This window comes from Zingiber officinale, chromosome 3B (genome assembly GCF_018446385.1).
Source record: "Zingiber officinale cultivar Zhangliang chromosome 3B, Zo_v1.1, whole genome shotgun sequence".
NCBI lineage: Eukaryota > Viridiplantae > Streptophyta > Magnoliopsida > Zingiberales > Zingiberaceae > Zingiber > Zingiber officinale.
The window spans coordinates 109,063,380-109,086,719 of record NC_055991.1 but is presented as its reverse complement, the minus strand read 5'-3'; the positions used below and the strand labels follow the sequence as shown (position 1 = coordinate 109,086,719).

Here is a 23,340-nt window from a genome sequence, read left to right as displayed (position 1 = left end):
CTTGGAATTTGTAGGAAGCATTGCAGTGCTTACATTTTGCACGCATTTCTCCCGACGGAAGAGTGACCTTCTCAAAATGTTTAGTAAAAATAGAAGACTTTAGAGGAGGAAGTTTCCGAACCTTAGAAGTAATTGCATCGGTACTTCCTGTGTCGGATTCGGAAGATGCTCGATCTCATCATCGGTGGATTGAATGTTGGGGTCCTCCTCCCGCGGATTCATTATTTGTTTTCCCTTCCGAGCTCGAGATGATGCACCTCCGCGACCTCCTTCCATTGTAATTGAAAATTGAAAACGAAAGCGTGTAGAGATTAGAGAATACGAAAATGAGATTAAGAGTAGAGAAGATGTGTGTGAAAAATGATGAAATGAGCTCTCTATTTATAGAGTTTTGATAGTAACGGACACTAAATCATAGTCATTGATAAAAAAATGGTCAAATGATCCTAACCGTTGAAAAAAATACCCAAAAAACCCTCCCAACGGCTACGAACCGCCGGTTAACCGGCGGTTCCAACGGCTATGAACCGCCGGTTCAAGCCGCTTAAAAAAAAAAAAAAATTTTGCGGCTGAACCGGCCCGGCAACTTGCCGGGCCGGTTCCGGTTCGACCCGGCGAACCGGGTCAACGGGCAACCGGCCCGTTGACCCGGTTACGGGCCCGGGTCGGGTCCGGGCCAGACCCGGCCCGGGGTCGGGTCTACTCTCAACTAGGAACAAAAAAATATATATTGTTAATTAATCTCTACTAGCTAGCAATTAGATGGATGCATCTCTATCTCTAGAGAAAAGTAGCCTTTATGGATCTTGTTTCTTTCCACGGGACGGGAGTTGGCTACTTAACTTTTAAGAAGGCACCAAGAATTCCTTCCCACTCTATCTTTTCCTGTAATATGTTAAAAGCACTTGGGCCTTAGTTTACCCTTGCAAATTCTTAAGTAACCTATAATATCTTTTCCTATAATATGTTAAAAGCCTCTCGCCATGCCTTGATGATAAGTAACCCTATCCCACATTGTGTAAAATTTTAAACAAAACTCACTTGATAGATTGGAAAAAGATTTATGAAAGATCTCTGAAAGCATCTTTATTAACTAGAAGATGAAGAAAAAAAATTACACAAAGAAAGCCAATGTTGGTTGTGCCAGGTTCTTGTTGAAGCCAGTTAGCAAGATCCAGAGGAGTTAGAACTCAGGAACTAATGGTGAATTGAAGGCATCATGAGTTCCAAATTCCGGTGAGCAAGCTCCTAAATCTGTTGGCCGACGACAGCTTCTTGATGACCTTCTTTGCGTCCGTCACGTCCGTCTCCGCCAGCTTCTCCAAGTGGTTGATGTAGCCCGATGCTGCAATCCTCCGCCGCACGCTCGTGCTGTCCGTCAGGATCACGAGCGCCGCCACCAGAAATTTCTTCGTCGCCGACTTCTCCTCTGGGTTCAGCAGCCGGAGCAGCCGGTTCAGGTTCTCTTCCTCTTTCACGAACCGTTTCCGGTTCTTGTGGACCGATATCATGCCGGCGAGCGTCTCCGCCGCCATCTCACGCACTTGGAGCGACCGTACTTCGAGGAGTCGCACCAGCTCAGGGATGAACCCCGAGTCCCCCATTGCCTTCTTCACGACTTCCGACATGCCCCCGAGGCGCGACACCGCCTTCAGCACAGCCTCCTGGACGCACACTTCGCCGCCCCGTAGCAAGAGCAGAGCGCGGTCGAGGAAGCCGGAGACCACCAAGTGGTCCAACATTGCCACGCTCGGTGACGCGGCGCAGAGGTTCTCGATCGCCCGCAGTGCCATCTCCTTCGCCTTGGGCGAGCCGGTGTCGAGCACCCGAACCAGCGCCCTGAGAACGCCCTCTCTGACCGCCGTGCTCTGCTCGTCGTCGCAGGCGACCCTCAGCAGAAGCTCTATGCCTTGGACTTGTGCGGCTTCTTCCCTCGCCCCGGCGAGCTTCACAAAGACCACCACCGCGCCCTTCTCCACCATATACCGCTTGATCTCCTCCACGCCGCTGAGGCTCCGCAGAACGCCGCAGGCCGCGTGGACTAGCTCGCTAGTACCTGACTCTTCGCTGCAAATGCTGAGGAGCGTCGGGACGCCGCCATGAGCGGAGACTGACCACGCGTTGTCCGAATTCTCCGTCAGTTTTTTCAGCGCGCGCGCCGCTCGCTCCTTGGCCTCCATGCTTGTTCCTGGCTTCTCCAGGAGACGGATCAGGGGCGCCACTGCTCCGGCCGTCACGAGAGCGGCCTTGTGCGAGTCGAAACGAGCCACGGAGTCGACCGCCCGTGCGGCCTCCTCTTGCACGTCTCTGCTCTCTGATTCGAGCAGTGTGACCAGGGAAGCGACGCCGTTGGCTACCTCCATGGACAGAATCCGCGCGTATTTCTCGTCCTCGAGAAGAGCTTCGTTGAGCGCGCCCAGGGCGCGGAGCCGCAACTGGGAGTCCCCAATCTTGACCCTGGACACAAGATCCTTCACATAAAACCGCATGTCCTCTCGGCTGGCTCCGGCAGGCGGGCGCGACACGACGATAGCCCGGGCGAGGGTCAGAATCCCAGCGGCGTAGAACTCCTCGAGGCGCTTCAGGTGAAAATCCAGCTTTGCGGAGACCACGTCGAGGTTGCTCCGGAGTAGGAGCTTCCCCCCTGTGTAGGATTCGTCGGCGCACCTGGAGGCCAGCGCCTGCGCTTCGGCGGCGGTGTAAGTTACCGACTGCAGTAACTCCATGAGCTGGGAGTCGGAGGGGGAGTCGCCGGCTGCCGCGAGGTAGGAGCGGAGTTGCTCGAGCTTGTGGCGGATGACTTGCCATTTGGAGGGGAAGGGACGCAGGGTGTAGGTGGAGGAGATGAGTGGACTGATGCGGTCAAGTAACGCTCTGCGAAAGCTGATTTCTTGAGGTTGGTCCAGCACAGCGCCTGATGGCTCGTCTTCCTCTTGCGCCATGTCGGATTTCATGGCGTTGCAGTCATGTCCTCATGTAAGTAGAGGCAGCAGAGGAGGAGGAAGAAGATTAAGAATTAAAAGAGAGTGTGCCTGCCTTCCAAGTTGCAAGTGTTTGTCTCTTAAATCCGGAACGGTAACCGAAACCTACGGCCAAGTACTGCAGGATGCAAACCTGTCTGGGAGAGTAAGAATCTCGGCGTCCATTGCTGAACTCTGGAACAAGTCTGAGAGGAAACAAAATCATCAGCAAACATTTCTATTTCTACCAGAACCTCAATTGACAAACCCCCTTGGATGAAGTGGCTGATGAGTAATTGTAATATTCTTTACATAAGATAAAACAACTCGATCATGTTCGGAATCTGAGTCAGATGAAGATCAGTAGAGATAACGCTGGTGTTGATGAAAATACGACTTTGACACAACTAGCACATGTGCCCTGGAAGAATGAACCCCCACGTGGAACTCAAGGACAGTGGTGACGAAACCAGCGATACTTAGGCTGTGCGCGCACTAAACAAGCACACAGAGCGTTAGAGACCAGAAATCAGGGAAAAAGTCCCCGGCGCAAGTCCTCGGACGCTCAAGTCAAGTATTTTTCCCCGGAAGAACAGTGTATAAAGGAAAAAAAGAACTGCAGAAGACGAGTGTGAATGCACGCGCACCTGGTTAAGGAAGAGGATTTCCCTTTTTATATGACGCTGAGTACCTTCAGAGCCTGCATGTTGTCAGAGAATGTCGGGTGTTAGAGCCTATCGGGTGAGAGAAGATGTACGGGGACCTTCTATTGGTGGAAGGAAGGTTCCATTCGTAGATGATAGCAGACCACTAGAATATTCCCTGACATATAACAGTTATTCTCTGATAGGAGGTTACGATTCCCTAACATTGTTGTCGCTTAGAGCTTTCTGCCCCGCCCGGGTGTAGCTATAGACAACTCAGGCTAATCGCTCAAATGTACTACCCGACTTGAGTCTTTGATGAGGAGAATGAGCTGTGGCGAGGAACTCATCTTTCACGCCTTGATCGCCAAAGGGTCGGCCGGGAGTTATTTAGGGAAAGTACCAGGCCTAGTTACACGGCCCGAGCTGGGGAAGTTTGATAAGTTGGGGACACATCAGGAAGAGCACAAGCTCTATCTTATGTCTCAGATCTGGGGGATCTGCCCTACCTGTGCTCGACCAAGAATTGTACGTCTGACGATATGAGGTAGTCTAACTCTCTTTTTCTCTTGACTGTTGACTGTCACGTCCTTTTAACTTTTGACTATCACGTCCTCTTGACTATTGACTGCTCTTGACTGTCACGTCCCTTTGACTTTGGACTATCTGACCTTATCGGGGCCCATCTTTATATAATGTATCACAATGTTATTACATAGTGTTATATTTTCATTTTATGTTTTAGTTGCAATGAGAACCTCTGTGCTAAGACATCTTGTGTAGTTATAGAGTGTAGCTATAGCCTTTGATACTACAGAATTCTGCATATTCTATAGCCTTTGATACTATAGAAGCCCTTACATTTTGAGGGTTTTGTTTGTGACAGGTTGTATTCAATTACAAAGTTGTCTTATATTACGGATAGAGATAGCAATTTTTTTATATAGTATCACTTGAGAAATTATTTCATCATCAAGAAAATATTCCTGGATAATATTACTCATTGGAAGAGGATCACAAGAAAAATCTAGCCTTTTTGAGCTTTGGGTATATAATACTAATCTTTTCTCGAAGGAACATGATGTTATCATGAACTTCCTGTTTTTTTTTAAGGTGATATCATAGTTTTTTTTTAAAAAAAAATTCAAGCGTTAGTAGGGTTTCCTCTATATCCATTTGTTTATCCGATAAATTTAGAGTATATCTTATGCATTCTCATATTTAGGAGGCATATTATAGCCTTCTTTATGATAATAAAAGGTGAATATGCTCGCCTCCAGTGCCCCCTTCAACCCGTCCGAGAACCAACACGGATGAGATAAATCATATTATAACCTTCCTTAACCAACATGGCAGGTGGAGTGAGAGAAAAATTCACTTGTGGATCGTAGTAAGATGAATCTTTGTAATATTTTTCATTATGAAAGTCGCATAGTGTATGATCCGGTAATGACGAGAAGTCGCACTAAAAAGAGGTTAAAGTAAGGAAAATCGTTTGATATGGGAGATAAGGTCAACCAGGGTGACTTAGCATGGTTGAGTGAATTGAGTATGGCCGAACGGACCGAGTATAGCCGAGCGGATTGTACAAACTTCCTGGCCAGGTCAAGATAGCCTTTTTAATCATAGAAAAAGTTAAGCAGCAACTAATCTTGCTGGTCGGGCTTCACATCCAGTCATACGGAGATAATAAATGACAGTCATGAAGCAAGAAGAATGACGAGCCGACAGGCCCGAGGGACACTGTCGAGCGCGGCCAGGATGGTCAGACGAACTCTGGTTAGCCACGCGTGGCTACACCAAATATCTTAGCATATCCTTTTGGGAGTTTGTATCACTGAAAGCAGGACATGTCCAGTAGGTAAATCGTACTTTAGAAGCTTCCAGAATGTCATAGACACTTTTTTAACTTGTCTTTTCCTAGGCTACCTAGAGAAACGTGCTTATGCTTTGAGATATGTGTACAAATACTACAGTGCCGCTGTAAAAGGGGGGATTCCCATCTACAAGAGAGGTATACGCAACTTCGTTTATTACATGCTCTTGCTACATTTCTTCATTTCTCTACTCACCAAAAACTGATTTGAGCGTCGAAGAATCATCGCCGGAAACTTCTTCTCAGTCCGGCACTAACGATTTTGTGTTATAAGCTTACGTGGAGTCTTCGCTTCGTCAACTTCCTAGTTACATACCTAGTTTGCCGCCATCTCCCGTTTCGAACAGGATCCATGTATTTGACCATTAGCTAGCAAAATCCACAAATGATGTATATTCAACTCCAAAATGATTTGACTTACTCTGTGCTATTGCCAATTCTATTCAAGAGCCAACTAAATACAACTACCTTCTCTTTCTAGATGAACATCATAGTAGAAACCAACAATATAACTAGAAATGTATGAGACACATAGAAAAACCAGCAAGGGCTGCCAACAATAGGATCTCACGATAAATGACTCCATTACACACAATATTCTCATGCTCTGTTATTTCTCTCATCTCATTTTTGCTACGCTAACCCTTTGATCTCAATGTGTTGCTCAATTTAGTAGCTTCATTTTTTTAAATTTTTTTTATTCGGCTCTTGTAATTGACTAATTCTAAAGGTGATCGATCTGGTTCTACAGAAATTTTCTATTGAAAAGATCATGGATTTAAAAGGATGAAAATATCTCCATTGGTATAAGACCTTTTGAATAAAGTTCAAAAGCAAAACTGCAGGGAGGTCCGGAACAAATCAAGAGTGACTGGATACTTACAAGGAAGCTCGGGCCATAAGAGTAATGGTAGTCCTTCATGAATTCTTTTGGACATAATATTTTCCATCGGCCATGAAATAAATCAAAAAGCGCTCATTGAGACTCATCAAAACGTGCAATGTATCGTAGCTAAGACTCAAACTTTAGATCCTTTGGTTATCTATTGGAGGAAGTAACTATTGTACCGTCATCTACTAGTAGCTTCATTTTGAATCCCTAGTGTAGTTGTTTATAATGTCCTTGTAATTGCTAATGTTTGTAGTTTTACTATGGAGGTCGCTATTATTGTCATGCTCTTAGTTAGATGGGAGTTGGTGTGATGCCCTATTTTGGATAGGGTTTTTTTGGTGGCTATTAAGACCCTCATTTTTTGAGGTCGTTCCTTTCCTAACTTCATCTTTTCCCCTCTTCCTTCCCTACTTATGTACTTGATCTTTAATTATATTATTACACTAATAATTACCTTTTCTTTTTTAAGATAAAAAGTATTACTAACAATAAGTGGCACTCTACTTCTCCTCTCATAAATAGCCTTCTCAATAATCCATCAAAGAGATTACAAAAACATGATGAATTATCAAAACTAATTAAAAAATATTTCACAAATGAATTCTTTTATTTCATTAATATACATTAGTCTTTTATGTAAAGTATTGTCAATTGCTGGAAAACACTGTCCAATAAATCCAAATTCGAAGATGCAACAGTTGTGTTATTGCTTGTGTAAGATGCAGAAAGAATGAGCTCAAGAAGCCACTTCAATTCACTGAGAAAATAATTCAGAGATAAGAAAGACATTAATTAGTGCTGCTCGTGGACCACCATTTTTCTTTAATGGAACGGATCGGCACATGCAAACGCAGCCTTCCATGTTCCTTGACAACAAAAGCTCTTCCATCCTTTTGCTACCTAACAGTACTCTTTAGCCATCATGGCATTCATTGCCCTCCTCATGAACCCTAATTCATCCCTTGGTGGATAGAGCTAGGCGTCTACGTACATGTAAAAAATGAACATTAAAAATAATCAAATTATATTTTAAAAAATTACAGTTTTGGCTCACGACACGTGATAACACAGATATCAAATACTTGCAAAGCTAAGCAACTTTTGATAGAACAGAGAAGAAACCATACCACACAACAAACTGTTAAAACATACTAAAAAATGTCAAAATATCTACGTACAGATGCATGAATGTTAATTGATGGGTGGGTAAGTAACAGAAGCATGCATCGAAAGGGAGTAGGTAGCTGTCCATTTCCTAAGTTTAGCTCAACAAACAATCAAACGAAACCACCTCAATCTTTGCATTAACATTGTTGTCTTTTCCATGCATGTTGATAGATACGCCAAAACGTGAAGCTAGCTATAAGCTAAACTTTAGCTTGCTTTTCTTTTTTTAACTCTATCCTAATTTTTAAATATTAATTTTAAAAATTAGATTTTATATAAAATTTAGTTTTTTAATATTTGAGATGCAAAATTTTTAATTAAAATTTTATATTTAAGTTTTGATAATAAATCTTTTTTAATGGAGAGAATTATTAAATTATTTAATCTTTCTTGAGACATTATTATTAATATCAATAAGGCTTTAATAATTTTATTTTTGAAAGCTTCTTCCTATGCTTAATAGCTATTGTTAATAATATTCTATAAGTTATTCTTGAGAAAATAATTTAATTTTTATAAGGTTTAGTATTGTTGTTTTTAATTTGGATTTATTATTTTTAAAAACCTTTTAATTATGAAATAAATCTAAACTATCAATATATGCCATGTTTTAAAAAGTTTTTAAGATTCAAATATTTTTTTTTAAAAAAATCATCATCAAGTAATTTTAACTTTTTTATACCATATAAAAATTAAAAGTATCTTCGTATATTTTAAACTGTTTAAACATATTTTGAAATGAAGAAATGACATGATCAACAATATAATTAAAATAATTAATTTTAAAATATTTTACAAGTAAAAATTTCACTTCATTAATTTCATTTCATCAAATTGTTTGTTTCTTATAATTGCATATTTTTCATGAAATTTTAGTTTTATATTTATTTCATTTGCAATCTCTTTGGCCAAAATCACAATGTGAATTTATTTTCTCTATAATTATTAAAAAAAGGTTTTTCAATTGATCTAATGCAATATCAATATTCATATCGTTATATTGTAATAATTTACTAATAGTATTAACTATGAATAATATATCATACCAAATAACTATACCTAATACGAATTCAAAATTTTTAATCTATGTTGCTAAAGAAATTGCTTCACTTTTGAATTATGATCATCACTAATTTCTACAAGTTTATATAAAGCATCACTTATTTGTAAAGTTTGATATTTTATTACTTTAACACTTTCAAAATAACTTTACAATGGTTTAAGAGTTAAATTAAAACATAGTCTTGCAAAATAATGACTATATATATTATATCATACCAAAAAAATATTATAGCATTAGAACAAAAATAAGTCATAACATAAAGTACTAAATTAAGGGGGTGTTTGGTTCTTTCTTAAGAATAGAAATCTGAATGGGAATCATAGTATTGTGGAATGTGTATGGATATGAGTATGGATATCACTCTTAAAAGTAATGTTTGGTTAATTGAATATTTCCTATCGGAATAAAGTAAAATTTTCTTTTTTACCCTTAAAGGAAAATAAGAGAAAAAATTAGATGTGGGAGAAAAATATGATGAGAGAGAATGATGAGAGAGAAAGTGTGATGGGAAAGAATGAAGAGAGGGAAAGTGTGATGAGAAAAAATGAGGAAAGCGAGTGTAATGGGAGAGAGCATGATGAGAGAGAAAATATGATGAGAGAGAAAGTATGATGGGAGAGGATGAAAAGAGAGAAAGTGTAATGAGAAAAAAATGAGGAGAGAGAGTCTGATGGGAAAGATTGAGGAGAGAGAAAGTATAATGAGAGAGAAAATGTGATGAGAGAAAGTGTAATGAGAAAAAAAGGAAGCGAGTGTGATGAGAGATATTGATGAGAGAGAAAGTATGATGAGAGAGAAAGCATGATGAGAGAGAAAGTGTGTTAAGAAAAAAGTGGGAGAGTGTGATAGGAGAGATTGAGGAGAGAGAAAGTGTGATGAGAGAGAAAGCGTGTTGAGGGAGAAACTGCAATGAGAAAAAAAGAGAAAAGAGAGTGTGATGGGAGAGATTGAGGGGAGAGAAAGTATGATGAGAGAGAAAGTGTGATGAGAAAAAAAAGAAGAGAGTGTGATAGAAGAGATTGAGGAGTGAGAAAGTGTATGATAAAATAAGGGGAGAAAATATGATGAGAGAGAACAAGGAGAGAGAAAGTGATATGAAAGAAAAATTAAATAAATATATTTTAATATTTGATATTAAGAGGGGAAATTTTAGTTTTAGGTGAAGAGTATTTTTGGAATAAGAGAATATTTTGATTGTTGAAAATAGCGTAATGACTCATTGAGTAGGGGCATGAGAATGAGTCATTACCCAATTATAAGAATTCATTCCCTTATTTGTATTTCTATTCATGTAATCCAAACATTAACAATGACAATCAATGATTGCTATTCTCATTCCTCATTCTTATTCCCTAAAACCAAACGCCCCCTAAGAGTATATCAACCACATGATGTATAGCCTAGAATTTATATCTAACAATTTCTTTTATTTACCTTGTTATTTATCTTTCATGTTAGACCCATTATCATATCTTTATCTTCTTATAAGTTCAAATTCTTGCATTATATTAATATGCATATTAAAAAGATTAAAATATAAGATATATTTGTTTTTGATGACTTATATATCTGGTACAGTAAAATATAACTGAGAAGTATTTTGCTTATTTTATTTTTTAAATTATAATACTTTTTATTTCTAATTCTAATATATTTATTAACTCATTTTGTATATTATAGCCAAGATACAATGATTATAAATTTTGCTATTTTGAATACAATTTAAGATGTTCTTGCAACATAAGATCAAATTATGTAATTATTTCAATTAAGTCTAAAAAAATTCCATTGACTATAGCAATAATTCTTATTAATATATTCTTCCAATACTTTTTTTTCTAGTTTATCTTTCCTTGTAAATTTTGAAAATAGTTTTATTTTTAAATAATCTCTTTTCAACATGGAACCAAATAATCATATTTATAATAGGTTCACTACTATTTGTTTCATGACTTATAAGCTTGGTACTAAGACTTTTCTAATCTCCAAATCCTTTGTTTGTTAATTGAATTATAATTTAATTTTGATTAAATAATTTATAATATAAGTAAAATACTTTAATTATTTTTTTGAATATATTAGCCATCTCCTCTCATGTATTTCTCCATTTGATAATTTTCCAATGTAATAAATAGTCAAAAATGTTTAAAATTTTCATCATTTGGAAAACATAAATTGGTTTTTTTAGTTGGACATTTTTCAACAAATAAATCTATAATATTTATATTTTTCCATTATGTTGGATCATATATATATATATATATATATATATTGAATAATAATTTTATCAATATTATCAAATTTTATATCTTTCTAATCTATTGATTCATCTTATTCTAAATTACTATTATTTTTTCATTAATATTAATATTTGGTGAATATTAAATTTGTTCACTAATAAAAAAATTTTAAAAAAAATCTAAAATTAGAGTCCCTAATTAAACGTAGAAATCTACAACAAATTAAAAAAATATATCTAAAATTAAAATGGACATTTAAAAAAATAAATATAAATAATATTAAAATATTAAAAAATAAAAAATTAGAATCTTAGGCATTAGCCTTAAACCAACATTAATCACATATTCAAATTATAGAAACAACATTTTATAATATAAAATAAGATTGTGTATAATAGACTCAATGTGGTCTAATCTTTTTTCAAGACTCATATTAATGAGAGCTTTGTGCATCAGACTATCTTTATTTTTGTTAGTACTTGAATGGTTTGATCATATTTTTGATATTTGAGTGAAAAAAATTAAGTTAGGCATTGCGATATAATTTAATGTCTATGTCTAGTATACAGGATCTTAGAAATACATCACTCAATGACTCAAGCTTCATTCAAGTATGACGAATGGTGGTATGAGACACCAAAGAGATCAAAGGATAAGGAGTATCGGAGACAGACATATCTATATTAGAAAGACACAAGCATACAGGAAGGATAACATGAAAAGGGAATCAATAGTTTCAGTGCATATGAGGAACAAGAAACTTAGTATCGATGAAATGAGAATGAAGCATGAGAAGTATGTCGAAAGGTTCAGTGCATTTGAAGGACGAGAAATGGAATGTTGTATAGATAAGCTGTTATGAGAGGAATATGTCAGTGCAATCTTCTTTGGGTCAAGGCTGACCAAGTTGACCAAGATCAAATCAACTTGAGCTTGAGTTATGATCTTTAGATAATATGTGTGAATCAGAAGTCAAGTAGGTCAAGATTGACTAGAGACTTGGCTGGCAAAGTCCTAATTGGAGGTTAGGCAGGGGGAAGTCTAACAGAAAGATTGGCAAGAGGAAAATCCAAGTAGATCAAGGAGGATCGAATACTTGGTATGAAAGTTCTAGTGGGGCTAGACAATGGAAGTTTAATTGCGGTTAGGAAAATAGAAGTCCTAGTGGAACTAGGCAAACCTAGTTGGGAACAAAGTTAAGTCCAAGGTGGGTTAATTGAGAGTTAAGCACTTGGCATAAGTAAAGTGTTAGTGGGACTAGGCAAACCTAGTTAGAAACTAGGTTAAGTCTAAGGTGGGTTAGCTAGGAGCTAAACACTTGGCACAAGTGAAGTCCTAGTGGAACTAAGCAAACTTAGTTGGGAACTAGATTAAGTCTAAGGTGGTTTAGCTGGGAACTACACACTTAACATAAGTGAAGTCCTAGTGTGACTAGGCAAACCTAGTTGGGAACTAGATTAAGTCCAAGGTGGGTTAGCTGAGAGTTAAACACTTGACACGAGAAAAGTACTAGTTGAGAACTAGGCAAGGGAAAGTCCAAATTAATCAAGAGTTGACCGGGCACTTAGTGAGGAAGTCCCAATAGGTCACGATTGATCAAATGTTGGGCTAAGGAAACCCTAGACTCAGATAAATGAGCTAGGGTTAAGCAATCGATTGGCTCTAAGCCAATCGATTGGGAAGTTGCCCAATCAATTGAGAGGTTTGTCACGAAAGGCTTGGTGAATCAATTGAGTAATCAATTAGCCTTTCCCAATTGATTGGGTAATCTATTGGGAGAAGCCTTCTTTGCGAGAACAGAAAGTTCTTAGACCAATTGGTTTATCGATTGAGGAACTATCAATCAATTGGTTGATCGATTGAAAAGCTCTCTTTGTGAGAACAGAAAGCTCTCAGATTGATTGGCTGATCAATTTAGAGGTACCTCACAAAAACAGAAGCTCATTGAATCGATTAAGTAATCGATTCAACTGAAAGCGAATCGATTTGGTGATCAATTGGGAGAAGCAGAAAAGAGTTGTTGTAAGATTTGGATGGTTGGATTGAATTTGATCTGACGTGGTAATCGATTGAAATAAGATCAATCTATTGGGAGCCCTAAATCAGCGCGATAAAGGAATTTCGTGGAGATTCAAATAGACTCTTCTTCTTGGCCAATTTTTCCTAATTCTTGAGGTTTTGGAAGGGAAGTGTTGCTGCACTTTCCAAGCATCAAGAGGCAGTCCAAAGCAATAAGAGATCAAGAGCAAGGTTTTTCATTGTTGTATTTACTTCCTTGTTCTTGTTGTATCTTTGTTTCATTCTCTAATTATATTTCTCGTGTTGAGTGTTAGAGTCTATTGATGCTAGAGGGGGGAGGGGGGGGGTGAATAGCTCATCGTGCTTTGGTTGCTTGCTTTAATGATGTTGTTGCAGCGGAACACACTCAAGCAACTCGCATAATGCTAACACAAGGGATTTACTTGGTATCCACCTCAAGAAGAGGTGACTAATCCAATGATCCAGCCCTCACTCACTCATCCACTATGAAATGACTCCTTCTCAGTAACTACCAAAGGCGGAGAAGCCTTGTACAAATTCACACACAAAGATATACAAGAAGAAAGAAATACAAGCTAATACAATCTCAAATCTTACAAGATTTACAATAAAAAACCCTAGCTTGCTTTTCTTCTTGCTTATGTGGAACGCCTCTTGACCTTGGAAGTGCAGCAACACTTTTCACCAAGAAGCTTCAACAATTGGCGAGAACCTGTGAGAATCGTGAGAGAGGAGAGCATAGATAGATACGGAGTCGCTGCGAAGAAGACAGCTTTAAACTCGACACTTCCTTCACAACGGTCACATCCCAATCGATTGGGGAGGCTTGAATTGATCGGTCGATTGATTCAGAGTGTCTCTATGCTCTGCTAGAGAAGGCTTGAATCGATCAGCTGATCGATTCAGCCTTTATTGCGATGCGTGTAATTTTCAGCCCCCCAATCGATCGGTCAATCGATTGACAGTGCCCAATCGATCGGCTGATCAATTGGGAGCTCCTCTGTGATCTTGATTTTACTTCCCAATCGATCGACTAATCGATTGGGCCAGCCTTCACTTGAGCACACAACCAATCAATCGACTAATCGATTAGACTACGATCCAATAAATTGGTTGATCGATTGACCTCCCTTTGACTTGCTTAAATCAAGTCTAGGACCCCAATTCCAACATCCGATCAACTATGACCTGTTGGAACTCCTCATGCCTAGCATCCAGTCAACCTTAACTCGTTGAGACTTCTTCACCAAGTGTCCGGTCAATCATTTGACCCACTTAGACTTTTCTCCTCATGCCAAGTGTCTGGTCAACCTTGACCCACTTGGACTTACCGTCTCGTGACAAGTGTCCAGTCCTCTATGACCCACTTGGACTTCCACTAGATGTCCGGTCACCATTAACCCATCTGGATTTCCTCGTGTCAAGTATCTGGTCAATCCTTTGACCTACCTAGGCTTCCCAACACCAGGTGTCCGGTCAACCTTGACCCACCTGGATCTCCACGTGCTTGGATTCACTCACCATGTCTTTCCATCTGCCTAGCTTCACTCACTAGGACTTTTCATCTGCTCAGCTTCACTCACTAGGACTTTCCATCTGCCTGGCTTTACTCACTAGGGCTTTCACCTTGCTTCACTCACTAGGATTTTCTCACTGCCTAGCTTCAATCATTAGGTCTTTCACCTGCCTAGCTTCACTCACTAGGTCTTTCACTTGGCTTCACTCACCAAGATTTATCCAGTCAACCTTGACCTACTTGACTCTTCTTCACATCACATCAGACTGGTCAAACCTTGACCAGAGGAGAATTGCTCCAACAATCTTCCTAATCGGATGATTGTTCCTACCATCTCCATATATTGTCAAACATCGAAACCCAAACATCAAGACTTAAGTTTGAGCCAACTCAAACTTAGTCAACCTGGTCAACCTGACCCAAGGGATATTGCACTAACAATCTCCCCTTTTTTGATATTTGACAATACCTTTAAGTTAGGCTAATCTCATAGCCTCAACTTTTCCTTCATGCCAATGCATGAATGAGAGTTTCTTTCATTCTCTCCCTTTCCTAGAGGGCAAACTCCCCCTTTGGATAATGAAGGCATAATTTAGACCCTACATTCTCCCCTAAACTTTTCTAGAGGGGCAAAGGCCTAACTTAAACCCAACATTCTCCCCCTATTGGCACACATCAAAAACTCTTCCCCTGAAGAGTTACTCAACGTTGTTCACAACCTCACATATTGTTCACAACACTACAATGAAGGTCTCATACCCTTCACTATATCCAATACTCACCCTTGAGCATTAAACCACGTCACACTGCTCATCCAAGAGCATCCATCATTCCAACGATGAAGGCCCCATACTTTTCATTGTAGCCAATGCTCATCCTTGAGCATTAAACCACTTCATAATGCTCATCCTAGAGCATCAACAAGTCAACAATGAAGATATCCATCTTCCATTGTTTTTCAATACTCAACCTTGAGCATTTACTCTAAAGAAGATTAACCACCTTCTAAGGTGTTTGAAAAAAATAATTTTCATATCCTTAAAGATTAACTCCCCCTAAAGACATGCTCCGAACTTCTGTCATTGCACCAACAATGACTTGGTATCCCTAAACCTTTAGGAAACCTAAAAACTTGAAGTTTTGAGATTTAATAGATTCAATATTGAAACCAACCTCATCCTAAACTTCAATCTAGTGGTCCTTAATCATTTCTCCTTGTTTTCATCATGAAAACTATCCTTAAATGTATATAAATATATTCCAAGGGGTTATGAGTGGTTAAAGGGACTAAAAATGGCTTAAAGCGCTTGAAATCAAGCTTTCCCAGCCAAAATTAGCCTTTTCAATTTATTGGGTTGGGACTCAATCGATTGGCATAATTTTAATCGATCGCCTGATCTATTGAAGCTGTTTCAATCGATCCATTGATCGATTCCACAACGTTCTGTTCGTGTAAAATGCCTCTAAATCGATTGACCGATCGATCCAAGCATTAGTGAATCAATTGGCTAATCGATTCCGCAAGCCTCTGCACGCAAGAAAACCCTATCTCAATCGATCGGGTGATCAATTGAAATTCTAATTTCTTGAAAGTGAATTTTAGCGAAATTCAGAAATGCCCCAAAAATTTTATAAAATTCTAAAAATCATAAAATCTCTTGTAGACATTATTTAGGGTATATACTATCATAAAAAAATTGTTTTCTAAGAAAATACACCTTATTTTCAAAGATTGACATAAATTTGAAATCTTGTGAAAATTTCAATGTTTCTTCCAAGTTTGTGTCTAACTTTTCAATGATGATTACTATCAAAAGATAGCCTTCACCAAGGTTTTCCAAAGTATATTTTAAAATCATTTTCAAAATCAATTTCCAACCATGTTCTTTAGGCTCAATACACATGACTTGTACATTAGCTTTCCCAATGATTGGAGTACACATAATATGTGTTTTGATGAAATCAAAACTCAAATAGATGCACTAAATCAATATCTTGGATCTTGTTCATCATCATAACATCTCACTTATATGTAATGTGCACTAAAACGTGTACAAGTCACCTTATAGTCTTTGTGAGATTTAGATTTTGATTTTTCCCTAAACTAGGGATCATGCATATCTATCTAGGCATTTTAGGAATTATGAGCATCCACCTATGATATCACTTCTTAGTAAATGTCACTATCCTTAATTACAAGTAAATTAAAATAATGCATGATGAGTTAGTTTCAAAAAGAATAATTTTCAAAAGAAAATATACTATTACTACATGATATATGTATGACATGACATGATATTTTTGTTAGTTTTTCATAATAAGCATGAATGTAAAATATGATGTCATGGCATATGATGGGCAAACAATCATGGCAATTAGCATAAATAAAATATACCTAGATAACCTATCTAAGTATCCTTAATTCTTGCTAAATTAAAATCTAATCCTACATTACCCATATTTTCTCAAGAAAATGTCAAACCCCAACTTGGCATTTCTTTTGCCTTTCCCTATTTGTGTCAATTAAAATTAAGTCCAATTCCTCAAATTTTGACACATTTCACTCTTCCAAAGAGTAATCTATTTATCCTTTTCATTTTCAAAGGTTAACAAAAACCTTGAAAGTGCCTTCTAATGTCAACTTTATCAAGGTTGGGTTAACCACCCTTCCCATTTGGAGTTGACACTCTCTAAACCCATTTAGGGTGTAGAGAATATGCTCCTCAAAACTCAAAACCTATTGGTGCTCCTTGGATGCTCTAGGTACTCACTAGGGATGACTTCCCTAGATACCTTCCTAATAACCTTTCTAGGTTTCTTAGAAACCTTGGTCACTTCCTCTAGGTCAACTCTAGGGATAGCTTTCCTTGTGACCTTCTTGGTGACTTTCTTTGACTTCTTAGAAGTCTTAGTCACATTGGTCTTGGCAAAAATACTTCTAGGGATAACTTTCCTTGTATCTTTGACTTGACCCCTAGACCTAGGGTTGATTCCATAACTATATGGAACCCTATGGTTGGTTCCATAACTATATGGAACCCTATGGTATGAAGCTTTCCATAACTATATGGAACCCTATGGTATGAAGCCACATCTTTCTTAGCCTTAGGTTTATATCCCAAACCTCTATGACCATAGGATGACTCTTATTTATCTAAACCTAGGTTTTGCTCATTTTGACCCTTAAAAATATTTTCCATTTTCTTTAAGGTCTTTTCTAATTTATCAAGCCTTGACCTCAAGGCTTGGTTTTTCAACCTTAAATCCTTAGATTTTGATTTTTCTTGATTCCTATGAACATGTTTGTTTTTAGGCCTATATCTAAAGTCCTTAGAGTTATTGCCCAATTTGTTATCTATTTTTCTAGTCTTAGACTGAGTGGTTTTAGCATGATAAGCCATATGTTTTTCTTTAATTCTATCACACCTTCTATTTTCATGATAAATAGCATTAAAATGATATAAATTATTTCTAGCATGCTTTTTATCATGGGTCAAAGGAATAGGTTCATTGAATGATACCTTGAATTCTACCTTGGAAGCTCCCCCTTGACTTGTGCTTCCTCCTTTGACTTTGGCCGATTTCTTCCCCTTAGGACATTTACTCCAATAATGTCCTCTTTGACTGCACAAGAAGCACACAATGTGTTTCTTGCTCTTCTTTATCACGGGGCCGACCTCCTTAGGCTTCTTCTTAGCCTTTGGTGCGACTTGACCCTTTTTATTGGTCAACTTAGGGCACTTACTTTTGTAATGCCTTCTTTCCCTACACTCAAAGAAAATGATATGATTTTTATTATTAACAATTGAAATTATTATACCTTTGCTTGTAGGGGTGGCACATGATCCTCCATTTAATTTTTCTTGATTTGTGGAAGTGGCACCATCTTCTTCATTTGACCCGGAGGTGGAAGTTTCTTCTTCTTCTTGATCCGGTGTCAACGAATGACGCTCCCCCTTAATCTTATAGGTGGAGACTTCTTCATCTTCATCCTCTTACACATTGAACAAAGAGTATGCTTCCTCTTTGCCCTTTTGGTTGCACTTTAGTGAGGATGAAGCTTCTTGAACTTCTTCTTCCAAAGTTGAGCATATCTCAACTTCGGAGTCCTCTTCCTCTTGGTCTTGTTCCAATGAGTCACCCTCTTTGGATTTCTCTTGGTTTGGTGCAGTGGAGGGTTCTTCATGAAGCTTGGCCAATTTACTTCATAGTTCATTTGCATCCTTGTATTCTCCAATTTTGGAAATGATTGTGCTTGTCAATAGATTAACCAATAATTTGGTTACCTTGTTATTCGCCTCGCACCTTTGAATTTTCTCCTTACTCCATTTTCTTTTCTTGAGAATTTTTCCCTTTGAATCATTTGGAGCTTCAAAACCTTCCATTAAAGTAAACCATTGCTCTATCTCCATTATGAAGAAATTTTTTATTATTGATTTCCAAGAATCGAAGCTTGTCATTGTGAATGGTGGATGCACCCTTGTGTCATATCCAAGTCCATCTTGGAATTCCATTTGAAGTCTTTTACATTGTTGAAATTTGCCTCAACTTCTTCTCCCTCTAGCTTGTTCCCCTTTCCGACGATGATTCCAGTGAAGAGTGACTTTCCTCTGATACCACTTGTTAGGGTCGATTGATGCTAGAGGGGGGGTGAATAGCTCATCGCGCTTTGGTTGCTTGCTTTAATGATGTTGTTGCAACGGAAAACACTCAAGCAACTCGCACAACCCTAACACAAGGGATTTACTTAGTATCCATCTCAAGAAGAGGCGACTAATCCAAGGATTTCTCCCTCACTCACTCATCCACTATAAAATGACTCCTTCTCGGTAACTACCAAAGTTGGAGAAGCCTTGTACAAACTTACACACAAAGATATACAAGAAGAAAGAAATACAAGCTAATACAATCTCAAATCTTACAAGATTTACAATAAAAAAACCCTAGCTTGCTTTTCTTCTTGCTTATGTAGAACGCCTCTTGACCTTGGAAGTGCAGCAACACTTTTCACCAAGAAGCTTCAAAATTTGGCGAGAACCTATGAGAATTGTGAGAGAGGAGAGCATAGAGAGATACGGAGTCGTTGCGAGGAAGACGACTTTAAACTCGACACTTCCTTCACAACGGTCACATCTCAATCGATTGACTAATCGATTGGGGAGGCTTGAATCAATCGGTCGATGATTCAAAGAACCTCTGTACTCTGCTGGAGAAGGACTGAATCGATCAACTGATCGATTCAACCTTTATCGCGATGCGCGCAATTTCCAGCCCCCTAATCGATCGACCGATTGATTGGCGATGCCCAATCGATCGATTGATCGATTAGGAGCTCCTCTGTGGTTGCAATTTCGCTTCCCAATTGATTGGCTGATCGATTGAGCCAGCCTTCACTTGCCCACACAACCAATCGATCGACTGATTGATTGGACTATGATCCAATTGATTGGTTGATCGATTGACCTCCCTTTGACTTGCTTAAATCAAGTCTAGGATCCCCAATTCCAACATCCGGTCAACCGTGACCTGTTGAAACTCCTCATGCCTAGCATCCAGTCAACCTTGACTTACAGGGATTTCTTCACCAAGTGTCCGGTCAATCATTTGACCCACTTGGACTTTTCTCCTCATGCCAAGTGTCCGGTCAACCATAACCCACTTAGACTTACCGTCTCATGCCAAGTGTCCGGTCCTCTATGACCCACTTAGACTTTCACCAGATCTCCAGTCACCTTTGACCCATCTGGATTTCCTCGTACCAAGTATCTGATTAATCCTTTAACCTACTTGGGTTTCCCAACATCAGGTGTCCGGTCAAACTTGACCCACCTGGATCTCCACGTGCCTGGATTCACTCACCAGGTCTTTCCATATGCCTAGCTTCACTCACTATGACTTTTTATCTGCCTAGATTCACTCACCAGGACTTTCCATCTGCCTGGCTTCACTCACCAGGGTTTTCACCTAGCTTCAGTCACTAGGCTTGTCCCACTGCCTAGCTCCACTCACTAGGTCTTTCATCTGCCTAGCTTTACTCACTAGGTCTTTCACCTGGCTTCACTCACCAGGATATTTCAACTACCTAGCTTCACTCACTAGGTCTTTCACCTGGCTTCACTCACCAAGATTTTTCAACTACCTAGCTTCACTCACTAGGTCTTTCACCTGGCTTCACTCACCAAGATTTGTTCAGTCAAGTATTCAGTCAACCTTGACCTACTTGACTCTTTTTCACATCAGATTGGTCAAACCTTGACCAAAGGAGAATTTCTCCAACAATCTCCCCAATCGGACGATTGCACCTGCAATCTCCATATATTATCAAACATCGAAATCCAAACATCAAGACTCAAGCTTGACCCAACTCAAACTTAGTCAACCTGGTCAACTTGACACAAGGGATATTGCACCAACATTGAGATTGTGTGATACTTTTCCACCTCTGAGAAGGGGTTTTTTTATAGTGTATCTATAAGTGAGGAGAGTGGCCCCTTGGATTGTTAGTTAGAGCCCAAGAGCCAATCATGTGATGATTGTTGTATGGACTTGATGTATCATATTCTTATATGTTTATAAAGACATTTCTTTATGGTTATTATACTTACTTTTATTGATGTCAAATAACTAAGTATAATATCGTCCTTGAGTAGAAGGTTCTCATCTATATCAATCGATTGGTTGAATCGATAATGAGATGATATAGAGAACACTACTCTTAATCATTCCAAGTCAAGTATTAACATTCAGGGATAATGTTAATGCAATAAGACTAGCATGTAGGTCAACTCGATGACTTGATCTCACAAGTCATGGATATAGAGATATCAAGTTGACACATGGGTATGCATTGGAGAATGTATACTGAATGACCCGCCATGAGAAAGTATCATGGATCATTTTATGAGTGTTATATACTTTCTCATGTGACTATTAGTATGACTATTAGTCCTTGGACCTGAAGTCACCATGGTTCCCTACATAAGGAGTTATGTACTTTGGTTTCGTCAAACGTCACCCGTAACTGGGTGGACTATAAAGGTGATTACTGGGTATGTAACGAATTATGCGGAGGGATATGAGTGATGTAGATGGGATCTATCCCTCCTATATGACGGGAGAGACATCATGATTCTTGATAGAGTGAGACCACAAGTGCATGGCCATGCCCAAGTGAGTCAATATGAGATATTGAGCTCATTTGATTAGAGTGAGTCTACTTGGAGTTCAAGATATAGATTGATTAGAGGATGACATGGTCTATGCCTCAATTGATCAATCTAGATATCAAGGATAGAAGGACATTGTCACATATTGTGAGAGTCACAATTAGTAGTCACAAGGTGATGTTGGATCTCAACATTCTTGTAACTTGGGTAGTAATGATGTGTTGCTAGATACCGCTCATTACTTATGTTTCTAAATGGGTTTAGGAACATTTCTAACGTTACAAGAACCTATAGGGTCACACACAAAGGGCAATTAGATGGAGATTAGGTTCATTTAATAAACCTAGAGGATTAGGTTCATGTGATGAACCAAATCAGATTAAGAGTAATCCAAATTAAACTAATTGAGTTGGACTCAATTTGATTCATGTGTCCAATGAGTCTAATTTAGATTATGATTCATCGAGTCAATTTAATTCAATGAATAGAGATTCATTAAATCAAAATTGACTTGAATCAATGGTTGGATTTGATCAACCATGGGAGATAAGAGGTCAAGTTTGACTTGACTTGAGAGGGAAGATGAAAGGTCAAGTTTGACTTGACCAAATGACACATCATTTGTGACATGGCATGGGGCCAGCCAATGATGGTGTTCCACATCATCATGGCTACATCAAGGGTGTGCCACCTCATGAGGAATACCAAGAGTCATGACTCTTGGTATTACATGGAGGTATAATAACCTCTTAGTGTGGTCGGCCACATGAGTGCAAGAGTTAGCAATTTTTGTGTGCTCATTCACTTCATCATCTTCCTCCTCTCTTCTTCCATCTCCCTCTCATCCTTGCTGTGACTGTTGGAACCCCAAGGTTGTTTTGGTGTGATCAACAAGTTAAGGTAGGTCCTGTGTGTTTTAACCTTGTGTCTATGTGTGCAGGAGCTTAGGAACACAGGTAGTCGAGCGGAAGACGCAGCTAGCGAGAAGGACGGCAGTCCGAGGGATGAGGTGCTGCGGAAGAGTACACCGGCGGACGAGAAGGAAGCGTGCGGTGGTTCCGAGGGACGAAAGCTGGAGCGGAAGATTGCTCCGGGAGCAAGAGACGCAGCTAGCCAGAAGGACGGCACGCGGTGAGTCCGAGGGACGAAGACTGCGGATGAGTACGCCGGCGGACGAGAAGGAAACACGCAGTAATTCCGAGGGACGAGAAGCCGGAGGGAAGCTCGCTCGAGAAGACCGGAAGTTGGGTTCGGGTGAGCCTTTTTCCGGATGGCAGAGATCACCCAATCAAGCGGATCCGGAGTAGAAGACCCGGACCGAGCCGAACCAAACCGGAGCAGTGGTCCCCGGATGAAAAAGTCAACGTTGGTTGACTTTGGGCTCCGGGGCGCCCGAAACAGTCCGGGGCGCCCGGACCCTGATTTTGACCAGGATCGCGATTTACGCGATCTGAACGTTGGGGATAAAGTTTTATCCCCCCCAGGGCGCCCGGAACCCCTTCCAGGCGCCCCGACCAAGGCTATAAATATAGTCTTGGTCCAGAAGTTTTTCATAAATTCAGAAATTGTAACAACACTTGTGTGCTTCCATTGCTTTGATTATCTTCTTTCTTTTTGTGCCTACACTGCTGTAAACGAGGCTTCTCCGCCTGAAGGAGTTCTTAGTGCAACCATCTTCCTTGGATTAACAACCTCCCCGGTTGTAACCAAGTCAAATCCGGTGCCTCGTTTTTATGTCTTATTTTCTGCTTAATCTATTTTTCAAGTGTTAGCTTA

General features: G+C 39.3%; 1 protein-coding gene across 1 annotated transcript; it reads right to left on the bottom strand.

The window, feature by feature from the left end:
- Positions 1 to 1,217: 1,217 nt before the first annotated feature.
- LOC122055102 (vacuolar protein 8-like) lies at positions 1,218 to 2,942 on the bottom strand. The gene has a single exon (XM_042616493.1). The coding sequence runs from the start codon at positions 2,940 to 2,942 to the stop codon at positions 1,218 to 1,220; it is 1,725 nt and encodes a 574-aa protein (XP_042472427.1).
- Between the last annotated feature and the right edge of the window lie 20,398 nt (positions 2,943 to 23,340).